The sequence below is a fragment of the Epinephelus fuscoguttatus genome, linkage group LG12, assembly GCF_011397635.1.
Source record: "Epinephelus fuscoguttatus linkage group LG12, E.fuscoguttatus.final_Chr_v1".
In the NCBI taxonomy this organism is placed as follows: Eukaryota; Metazoa; Chordata; class Actinopteri; order Perciformes; family Serranidae; genus Epinephelus; species Epinephelus fuscoguttatus.
The window spans coordinates 35,682,396-35,694,274 of record NC_064763.1 but is presented as its reverse complement, the minus strand read 5'-3'; the positions used below and the strand labels follow the sequence as shown (position 1 = coordinate 35,694,274).

General features: G+C 36.5%; 1 protein-coding gene and 1 long non-coding RNA gene across 2 annotated transcripts; both read left to right on the top strand.

The window, feature by feature from the left end:
- Positions 1 to 796: 796 nt before the first annotated feature.
- On the top strand, positions 797 to 2,989 carry LOC125897840 (uncharacterized). The gene is made up of 5 exons (XM_049591295.1): positions 797 to 848; positions 1,109 to 1,188; positions 1,470 to 1,793; positions 2,265 to 2,558; positions 2,850 to 2,989. The coding sequence occupies exons 2-5, from the start codon at positions 1,116 to 1,118 to the stop codon at positions 2,987 to 2,989; spliced, it is 831 nt and encodes a 276-aa protein (XP_049447252.1). The 5' UTR covers positions 797 to 848; positions 1,109 to 1,115.
- Positions 2,990 to 5,107: 2,118 nt separating this feature from the next.
- On the top strand, positions 5,108 to 6,869 carry LOC125898414 (uncharacterized). Its single transcript, XR_007450625.1, has 3 exons — positions 5,108 to 5,188; positions 5,422 to 5,479; positions 6,552 to 6,869. It is a non-coding gene; the product is annotated as an uncharacterized LOC125898414 (long non-coding RNA).
- The last annotated feature ends 5,010 nt before the right edge of the window (positions 6,870 to 11,879 follow it).

The window sequence follows — 11,879 nt, the reverse complement described above, 5'->3', positions numbered from 1 at the left end:
ACACTAGTTAACATGTTTACAACACAATCCAATTTTAGTCACCAGTTCAGTCTCTGACCAAATGTCTCCCCTTCTGTTCCTGAGTTATGACACTGAGTAAAGGCAAGAGGAGTGTTTCTGAAGAACATTATGATGACAAAGTGAAGTTGAAGTTTGACCATTTGGATAAAGTCATCTTTTTATCATTTTATGTTAATAAATATTTGCGTGAAATTCTGTCATAATTAGCGAATTAATTCTTAAGTTAGCTGAAAACATGTTGTGTGAGGTCACAGTGACCTTGACCTTGGAGATTTGTACCAAATTGGTAGAATTTCTTGCAAGGTGTTTTTCTGATTCAATACAATACGATATCGTATTCATGAGAATAAGACAAGGTCACAGTGACCTTGACCTATGACCACCAAAATCTAATCAGTTTATCCTTGACTCAAAATGGACATTTGTCCCAAATTTAAAGAGATTCACTCAAAGCACTCTTGAGATATCGTTCACGAGAATGGGATGGAAAGACAACCCAAATATATGATATCTCTGAGCCCGGAAACGGCTATCACCAGCGCAGAGGCATATAAATAAAGAAAAGCAGTAAATGTTTAACATCTCACACAGCAAATGAGAACTCAAGTCTAAGAAACCACAGTTTGTGTCTGCAGCCTATATCTGAGCACTGCCAGATACAAGATGTCCACTTTGTTTGCCGTCAAGTTATGTCCGGCGACACGTACCACTTCCTTCATTGTTACAGCACAACAAAAAGACAGTAAGAGCATGTACCAGCCAGTCAGTGGAAAATTCACAGGTCAGCCTAACAGCCAGGAAGAAGACATTGCACCACTGTGAAGGCGGTGAGTGACATTTTTAAATTTTAATCTTGTGCTAAAATTGTAATTTTTTTCAGCATCTGTCGAGAGTAATAAATCTTAGAACCCATGAATTCCTGTCAGTTTTCTAAAACAGTACATATGCACTAGTTTTATTGTTCATTTAATTTTTTATTAAAATTGACTTTTTAACTTCAACCAAACAACTGATTTTAAATTTTGTAATTTTAAGTAGATAAATACATTTAAAAAGGAAATAAAGTGTGATTTTTGTGTCACATTAGGAAAAGTATGATTTCCATCAGCATGATCTTCACCGCTCTGACAACAGCAGCTCTGGTGATAACAGCAGCTCTAGCAACAGGTATGTGAGTGTATAAAAATATGTTACTGCAGTTAACTGTGCAGTGTATAGACAATAATAATAAAATAATTTCAGAAAAGTGTTTTCAACAGAACAAAGCCTGAAAAGTTTACAGAGACAATCACTGGGTTTAGAAATGCAGCTGAAATTAGATTTAACAGAAATAGTATGACTTTGGCAGTAAAAAATAATGATATCCTAATAAATGTTGAATGGCCTTGTATCATTTCCTTTGCCCGGCTGAAATGACATGAATTTTTTTTTTTTGTTTTTTTTTTTAGGATCAGTTGAATGTAATTTCTCAAAAGGTACCGGAGCTCAGATGTGTTTTGGAGCAGTGGGGCAGCTGTTGATTTTTCAACTGTCAAAGACATCTAATACAGAAATGACTTTAATAAAGGATGATAAATATATAATTTTAAAAATACAAAAGAATCAGAAAGTGACTCTGCATGAAGAATATGTGAATCAGTCTGCACTCTTCAACGATGGAACAATCAAACTGGGAAAAGCAATGAAGAGACACACTGGAAACTATGTGCTGGAAGAATTTGGATCTGAAGGGGTTTTATTGAAAAAAGTCAATGTGCATCTAATAATACAAGGTAGGTTGGGTAATCTAATAAAAAAAATCTGAAAGAAAAAACATGTGTCTTATTCAAATTGTGGATGAAAAAAATCTACTTTATCTAATACAAGAATTAAATAATCTAGTAATACAAGGAAAAAATTTTTAAAGGGTAAATAAAATTAAATTTTTTTTTTCTAATTGTGTTGGATACCAATTGTGAATATAAAAAAAAAAATACTGCATCTAAGTTTGATGTCTCTATCAGGTTTGCGGCCGTATGTTTCATTCCACACTCTCACATTTACGTTTCATACTGTGTTTTACACATTGCCCTCTTTACGATGAAAACGTTTGAAAAATAATTTAATTGTTTTAGCACTCCAAAGTTGTTGTTTTTTTTAAATTAAACAATCAATATAGGAATTGGTTGAGGTAATGGCTACATAGTTAAGGGTTCTACTATGCATTTTGGACTGTTGACTGTTACTCTCTGTTTGTCTTCCAGCTCCAGTGTCAAAGCCAGCTGTTTCTCAGACGTGTTTGTCACCAGAACAGATGAACATCAGCTGCTCCTCTGAGGGAGATGGAACAGAGTTCATTCTGACTTTGGATGATCTCTTACTGTACAATAGTAAAGTAAACATGGAGTCACTGGCTGATAGTACAGCAAAACAAAACAAATCAAGTAATTCAAATGTTACCATCAGCCTACACGGTCAGCTGACAGGAAACCTGAAGTGTCTTGTTTTAAACAACATTAGCAGAGATGAAACAGTTATTCACCTGAAAAGCTGCAAAGGTACAGTTTAACAGTTTTTGGGTTTTTTTGTTTTTAAATATCAGCTCACAACTATTTCAAATAAATGAATGAAATCACTTTCTGGTTACATGGCAATGCTTGGCTTATTAATAACAGAATATTGTACATCACTGAAGTGTTTTAGGTGGAAGTATTCACCTGAGATCTGTACACAAATACCAGATGTAAGAAAACTACTTGGAGAACGATTTGAGAAGGACCTCAGTAGCTCTGAAAAAAACAAGTCAACGTCATCATAATACCTAATTTGGTTTGAAATTTGTTTTCTAGATTTAGTTTCTTCCTTCCCTGTTGTGACTGTGGCTGTGGCAGCTGGTGTTGTTGCTCTCCTTCTCCTTGTGGCGCTGTGTCTTGGAGTCCTAAAACCTCGTAACCAACCCAGACCCACAACTACCAATGAGGGTAAGTGAAGTACACTCTCCCTTCATCTCAGTAAGGACCAAACTGACATTAAGTTAGATTGCCATAATTTTATATTGCAGATTCTGAATGATTTTTTTCTGCATTACATTCATTTAATACCATTTAAATAAACCTGTAAAGACAGAAATGTTTAAATATGTAATAGGCTACATTTCAAGTCTGTTTTTTTTATTTTTCCAGGTAACTCTGAAGATGAAATTATCTACACAGCTGTTAGAATAAAAGAGAATACAAGGAAAACCAGACCCAACTCACACCAGAATGCAACATAATTTTCCCCTAAAACATCATTAAGAACCAGCCCTATTTTGGACCCCAAAGTTTCCATTCCTGGGAATCTATCATGGAGATAAATAAAATGTAATCAGAGATCATTGTGTTTATGTCAACTTCAAACATAATCATGCTTTTTTGTGATCTTATTTTCTGTTATCTGCCTTGTATTTGAGTGACTTTGCAAGGATTCTTTTAAATACATGTGTCAAAGTTTTGCGTTTTTTAGTTTGTATTTTATAAAAGAAATATATTGATAATATGTAATACTGATGGGTTTACTTTAGGTTTACAAATATATGTAATCTGTCATAATCATTTTCTATTCTAGCAAAGCTGTTTCCTGTAAATACTGGATTGGTGCATAGCACTGTTGCTTAGACCATTGCTTTGCAGAATAAATGGTTGAGCTGCGAGAGGCTTGGAACTGGTTAAACTTCTGCTTTAACGCAGTGTAACATCATCTGGCAATAAACTGCATAAGGTAAATAAATGAAATTTGAACAATCATACAATGCTGGTGTCTTTTTTTCCCAACACAAACAGCTTGTTCCAATTCAAGAGTTTTAAAAATTGTGTCTCAGTAGTACAAACAAAGTTTTGCGAGAAATCATCGATCAAACTGGCCTTTCATTTTCTCACAGGTGTCTGTAACCACACACCCGCACCAACACAGCCTCGTTAATGCAGCGCTGTTTTCAGTCATAGCAAAACTGAAGTTAGAAGCTATAATTAGCTGTGAGCAAATGCTGACATTTATCCTTCAGTGTGTGCAGAGATGAGTTGAGTCCATCCTTTGAAGCCTGAGCAGTTTTATTCAAAGGATTCTTGGTAATAAAACCTACTGACATAAAGACATACATCAAGTATCCAGTCACGGCTAAAATGAAAAACAACAGAAGAGTAATTTGTTAGTCTTTGCTGTGCTGATTCTCTGACCACACACATCATTCTACCACAGCATATAGAGACTAAGGTCCACTTATCTCTACTCATGTCAAGAGTCCAGACCAACTGTCTACATGGGCTTCAAGTGAACTCTGCACCATTTGAGGCTTGAGCAAATTTCTAACTCCAATTTTGCAGATGTGTATGTAGCCTCCTCCAAACATTTTGTCTTTCAATGTTTACACCAGAGATAAAGTGAGCCTGGACATATGACCTATCCCACTGGCAAGTGGATCTCCTGGCATTTTGATTATTTGAGAAAACCATTGAGCATCAAGTCATTGCTTAAATTACTAAAGCTTGTTTTGTCTTCACTGCATTAATTCTCGTACCAGATTCTTCAGTCTACCACAGCATGGCCACCTCTCTCTGTTTTTCCATCCATCTTTGATCTTTTACAATTAAGCATGTAAATACAGTGGTTGGAACTGTGGCAGAAGCAGAGACTGAGAACGGAAAAAGTTGTGGTTTCTCATAGACCCTATGACGTGATCATGTCTAAGGTGTTTTTTCCTTTCAGTTACCGCTAACAAACGTTGGTAATGCAAATTACCAACAAAACAAACCAGGTCACAAAGACCTTGACCTTTTACCTATGACCACCAGAATCCAATCAGTTCATTGTTTAGTTCAAGTGGATGTTTGTGCCAAATTTCAGGGAATTCACTCAAGGTGTTTTTGCATTCACGAGAATGGGACGGACAGACAGACAGAGAACATAATGCTTTTGGCAACAGCTATTGCTGGCGCAGAAGTATAAAAACACACATAAGCAAGATGTGCATTCTGTCTCACACTTATTTATCACTGTGTGTGTCATCTTGTGAAGTGGTTGGAATCTTGTGCTTCAGTAGTTCCTCCACACAACACAAAAAGGTCAGATATACCAGCAGGCTGTCAGTGGAAAATTCACAAGCCAGTCAGCAAGACACAAAGACGACATCGTATAGTACAGGCAGTGAGTGGTGAGTAGTTTTAAATTTGACAACAGTTATGCTGGAGTTAACTTAAGTGTGCAGAAAGGGTAATATTTAACAAGTTGTTGCATGATTTTTTATAACTTCTAAAAGACTAAAACGTGCATAAAAAAAATCCTAGTGTGGTATCTATAAATGACCAAGCATTGGCTTTATTAAAGTGTCTTTTCAATGCCAGAAATTCACTGTGTAATGAACATAATGTAATTGTGTTCCAACAGAAAATGATTTCCATCTACCTGATCATCATAGCTCTGGCAACAACAGCTGTGGCAAAAGGTACACTTAAGTATAACTGCATAGTTAACAGTCTTGGTGTGTGCACCAAAATCATACTGCAATATATTTAAAAAAAAAAAAAAAAAAAGTAGTAGTATATTAAAAAGTAGTGGTGATCAGGTTCCAGTTCCACCAGTTCCTTGTGTTTATGACTACTCTAAATATTTTATTTATTTGTTTATTTTCACTCTCAGGGACTTTGGCATGCAATTTATCTGAGACTACTGGAGCTCAGCAGTGTTTTGGAGCACTTGCTTGATTTTTTTATCTATCTATCTATCTATCTATCTATCTATCTATCTATCTATCTATCTATCTATCTATCTATCTATCAACACACACACACACACACACACACACACAGAGATATATTCAAAAGTCAAGATTATAAAAACAAATTAGTACTTTGCAGTTATTTTAAACATTTTAGTGGGTACCTACATACACAAACAACTATTATACATTGCATATTGCTATTATGATGGCATTTAAATTTTTATACCAATCTATATATAACAAATCACACTTGTGTATATGTTATGGGTAAGTTCTTTAATCCTAAAATTTCTGTTCTATTTTTTTAATATTAGGATGGGTATTAAATAATATATACAGGCTATAGTGAAGAAATAATTTATATATTTACATATATAAATTTATTTTGCATTTTTAAATATCATTTTTTAATAATATATTTAACATATGTTGGTGAAGATTCTCAGTTATCCAGGTTATGGTAATTCTAAGTGCTAAACCATATTGGGCTTGCTTGAGTTTCTTATCGACCTTTCAGCACTCATCCAAGAGACTTCTTCAGTTCTTACTGAGTGGTAAGGAGTTGCTGGTTTAAACCCCGTGTGGGTGTGAACCTTTACAGAGTCGTTGAAGTCGCATGTTTAATTTCTTATTTTAAAAAAACAGCTCAACAGTTTCTTTAAAATCTAAAATGTCTCAAACCTCAAAGGTGTTTCCTGGAATTGAAACACATAATGAAAAAGAAGTGAATCCACAATTTACAGACTCAAAGATTAAATTTACTTTGCATTATGTACTGCATATCTTTGTCTTCCAGCTCCAGTGTCAAAGCCAGCTGTGTCTGAGATGTGTTTGTCACCAGAACAAATGAACATCAGCTGCTCCTCTGGGACTGGCTGTGGGCTCTTGTCTGTATCAGTGAATAACCGTCTAAACTCAAAATGAACTCTACTCAATCTCTCTCAGACAAACCAGACAGCTGACTCACAATCACTGACCGGGGAAGAAGCTGAAGAAGACAAATCCAGTGACTCTAATGTTAACATCAGCTTATATGGTCAGCTGACTAGAAACTTGATGTGTCAAGTTAGGAATAATGTCAGCAGAGATAAAACAGTTCTCTAGCTGATGAAGTGTAAAGGTACTGTATTTCAACTTATTAAAAAAATGTTTGTTTTTTGTTTTCTTGAGATGATATTGGCTACTAGTATCTATTCCATGTTGTTTGAATACTTGACAATATTTGACAAAACATATCTACAGTATATTGAACAGTAGACTACAAACAGTACATCTGATATCTATTTCATTCTGAGCTACCATTTTGTTTGTTAATTTGCTTCTCAAATGAAACACTGGCTTTTACGTTTTTATTTTCATTGTTTTTCTTTATATAATGTGACATTGTAAAGATTTTAACAAAAATACTTCATACATAGTAAAACATTATCTCTTAACTGAGGACTAAATGTGAAGTTGCTTAGAAACCTTTTTAATCTGTGATTAAAAAGGTTTCTAAGCAACTTCACATTTATTTTATTTTTTTTATTTTATTTAATAATTTTTGTTTTAATTTTCAGACAGGACACGTGTGTGTGATCGAGACAGTAATTACAGCATCTATGCTGCACTAAATAAGACTTTTTATATGCTCTTGTTTTTGGGTTATTATATTAAAACTGTGGAATGTACTTATTTTGAAAGCATTCATGCATTTGTTTTTCAGACTGTATGCAAGTGCTTTTATTTTTTCATGTTTCTTCACTTTTGGTTATTTTCAAATCATTTTACAAATATTTTAAAAATGAACACAGTATTTCTGTTACATAAAAAAGTCAAACATCTATACCAAAGATAAAACTAAGTCATAGAGGAAAGAAAACTGGGATGACTGACAGATACATTCAGTCGCAAAAACACTCTTCCACAATAAGCTGTCAAAACCATACAGTACAGACGTCTATACCATCCATCCCTCCATTATCATCCATGCCAATTCCAAATTCATTAAAGGAAACTGTAAGTGACATTCAGAGCATTAATATAGCAACAAACAACTACTTGCTATGTAAAGACATAGTGGCGTAACGGCATCCTGAGCAGAGAGTGAAATCACACCCCCTCTCTGTGTGCTGTAATTCAAGCTCCTCTGTTTTTTATTATGTTAGACAGTCCAGGCATGCATGTATGTTAGTGCAACAGAACACCGTCCCGACCCAAGGTGGCGGAACTGCATCATCACAGAAGCTTGGTGCCCACCCTCCGGTTACACCTAATGTCAGCAGTGTTTGCATTGTTAGCACCTTTAGCTGTTAGCCACTGGCTCAGCAATTTCCATGTTGAGAGCCAAGTGCAGGCAATTCACACTCAGAATCTGAACGATAGATATACTCTAAATGCTGCATACAGCTCCTTTAAAGCCAGGGCCTGTGAGCACTTGCATCCTGCTGACTCCATGCTGTCATTCGTCATTATGTTTGCAATCTTTAAAAGATTTTAACCTATGATGATTTAAAAAATCTTACACTACACAAAAGAGAATACTCACTTTCTGCACTAAAAGTCTGTACTAGAACTGGCCATGATTTATATCTGAGGAACTACAATCAACTTTATGTCAACACTCTTTTTTAAACTCATGCATGATGCTCAGTCAGTTTCTAAACATACAGGACCACTTTTCTTAGTGCCTCTTTCCTTCTAGCAATGGTCAACTTAGACAAACAGAAAAACAGACCAAAACCAGAATGTGATGGTGGAAACTGTTCACTGGCAAGGCGTAGATGACAGATAACCGCTTCCTTGACTTTTATCTCACTAGAGAACAGACAAGAGGAACACACAACAGCCTGTAAGTGACACATTCACAGGTCAGTCTCATACAGTCAGAAAGAATACAGTGAGTGGCAGGTATACATCTGAATCTAACAGTTTTAAAATGAGATAGGGAATCTATGTAAATGCTTTATTTTCCTTCCTGGGGGAACAATAAAGTCTCATCTTACTTTGTCCAGATGTCATGTTTATTAAGACGTTTAACAGCTGGAAAACATCACTGCCATCTATATAATCATCACAAGCTCTGATAAAAAGTACACATCAGTACTGTGAACTGTGATCAACACAATAGTGTAGAGATCAAACTCAAGTACTCAAACAAACTAAGACCACATATGAAGTGGGGAAAAAAAACAGCACTGTTTTACGGTTTCCGTTCAACTAGGAACAGGAAGTTACAAGTATTTTGCTTTACATGTACATTGTGTTTGTCCCATAGTAACTGGTCAGTGGTTTAACAATGAAAGCTTAAAGGCTACATCTGAAGTGTCTGGAACACTATGTGGTTTTAAAAACAGTCTCTACCTGAGAGCTTCTGAGTCTGAGTTGCAAGTGTCATCTCTGACCACATGATGGCGCCAGAGGCCATTACCACATTATGGAAAGGAAATCACTATAATCGGTGTCTATGGTGAGCTCTTGTTTGTTAAAGTATGGCTGGTACCTTCAAATCCCCAAATGATGCAGAGCCCTGTTCCCAACCTATTTTACAAATCATGGTAGACTTGGGGCTACCTTCACCACAACAGCCCTACATAATGTTACCTTAACCACGATAGCCAAGAAATTTCAGAACATATGGTCTATAAAAATTGCAGGGAATGGGGTAATGTACACCAATTGAAAAGTGGAACTTTAAAGATTGTTTTAAAAGACACTTTTGTCAAATAAGCTACATGCACCAGTAATCAACTGACAGACTCTCACCTTCCTATCTTGACCACAAGGAGGCAACAACCTGCAACAAAAGGCTGCGATCATGACAGACCCTGGAATTCCCATTTTCCTGATTGGAATCTCTAAAGAAATGATTGCATGTCCCTCAATACCTTTGAACAAATAGTGTAAACCTTTAGCTTTATATAATATCCATTGTGGCAAAGATACAAACAACACAGACTCTCTTAAACTACAGTATAAGACTAATGTTTAAACCAGTATGCTGACTACAAGTTTTTGAGGGACATGGTACTGCAGAGTTCTCCATGAAATGCAGTGATCGCAATTTGACCACAAGGTGGAGCCAGAGGTCTCCACATGTAACCTGAAAGTAACTACATTTAGTAAAGCACTGCACTATGTTGAGGTACTTTTACTTTTTTGTGCAATGACATTTCATGGTACTTTATATCACAGTATGCATTTCAGAGACAAATATATTTTTTTAAATTTCCCAGTTATTTACACTTCTAACTAACTTTCTCCTTTGAGTTATCTTTTACATTTTGAAGCAGAGGCATCATTTCACCAAAACTTAAGGCATTATATTTGTTCTGCATGCTACAATGCCTGAAGCAGCGCTTATAAGAATATTTTCTGTTTTGCTAATTCTAGCTGTTTAATGATACTAATGATAAGACACAGCCTGGCTCCAGACCATAGACCCCACCCACTCAACTGAGTAGGCTTGCATTACTGGTCTGGCATACTTCAATGAATTTGCGATTTATCTTGTCCTAACGATGGATGGACCAATAAACACCGGGGGTCTAGCGATTAGCCAATCAGCGCCACGCTGATGTCAAGCTGTACGCCGGTGGGTAACTGGTGAGGATAGCAACAATGGGGACCGCTACAGATCCTACAGACCACATTACGATGCTATCGAGGTATTTCGCCACTACTCGCGTTAATGGAGGACCAAATTAAGGAAGCTGCTAAACTGGATTTAACGGCGATGCAGCTGGGCGTGCACGATGACGGAGACATTTTAAACGGGCAATGCTCACTTGTTTTCGGCACCCCCGAGGCATGGATACTAATGACGTCAGATTCTGGGTGAGTCGTTGATCTCTACTGATTGGTTAGGGAAAAAATCAAATTCCCTCCCCCTTGTAAATCGCCTTCAATGGAAGCCATGTCAGACTGAAGGTTCTGAGAGCTTCAGTCTGACACTCAGGCTAGATAAGACGACTATCATCATGGGATCCAACACTGAAACATCAGTCACAAACACCACTGTTGCCCTAATGCAGCCTCGAGAATGAGAGATGAGTCTGAAGAGTAATGTTGTGTACTGAAGGTGTGTTTAGTTGCACAAGTTTATCGATGTGTTTATTTTTAAAAAGCAGGTGAAATTATACTTTTGGCATTTGCTACAGCTCCAGGTGGCAACTGTGCCACCTAAGTGTTTGAAGAATTAACTTAAGACAACATTAAATCCCCTGTTATAAACAGTCTTTCTCATCAAAAATGGTTTACATACAGTACAGGCCAAAAGTTTGGACACACCTTCTCATTCAATTTCTGAGGCTGGTGACTCGGATGAACTTATCCTCAGAAGCAGAGGTGACTCTTGGTCTTCCTTTCCTGGGTTGGTCCTCATGTGTGCCAGTTTCGTTGTAGCGCTTGATGGTTTTTGCGACTCCACTTGGGGACACATTTAAAGTTTTTGCAATTTTCCGGACTGACTGACCTTCATTTCTTAAAGTAATGATGGCCACTCGTTTTTCTTTAGTTAGCTGATTGGTTCTTGCCATAATATGAATTTTAAGAGTTGTCCAATAGGGCTGTCGGCTGTGTATTAACCTGACTTCTGCACAACACAACTGATGGTCCCAACCCCATTGATAAAGCAAGAAATTCCACTAATTAACCCTGATAAGGCACACCTGTGAAGTGGAAACCATTTCAGGTGAATACCTCTTGAAGCTCATGGAGAGAATGCCAAGAGTGTGCAAAGCAGTAATCAGAGCAAAGGGTGGCTATTTTGAAGAAACTAGAATATAAAACATGTTTTCAGTTATTTCACCTTTTTTTGTTAAGTACATAACTCCACGTGTTCATTCATAGTTTTGATGCCTTCAGTGAGAATCTACAATGTAAATAGTCATGAAAATAAAGAAAACGCATTGAATGAGAAGGTGTGTCCAAACTTTTGGCCTGTACTGTATAACAAACAATGCTTTTGAACTTTTCACAGCATTTTCATGGCAAACATCAACAGAGCTGGATCTACATGCATTCTTTTTGTGTCTCTGTCCATGGTGCTGATTAACTCATATCTCTCTCACTATCAAATGTAATCGTTGTCACTACTGCTACTGCTGATTTTAACAATATTAGTGCAAGTACTACACCACAAGCA

Excerpts from the sequence above, each read along its gene's own strand:
- LOC125897840 (XM_049591295.1), top strand. The coding sequence starts at position 1,116 with ATGATTTCCATCAGCATGATCTTCACCGCTCTGACAACAGCAGCTCTG. Across the intron at positions 1,189-1,469 it reads AACAGCAGCTCTAGCAACAG|GATCAGTTGAATGTAATTTC; the intron begins GTATGTGAGTGT and ends TTTTTTTTTTAG. Across the intron at positions 1,794-2,264 it reads TGTGCATCTAATAATACAAG|CTCCAGTGTCAAAGCCAGCT; the intron begins GTAGGTTGGGTA and ends TTTGTCTTCCAG.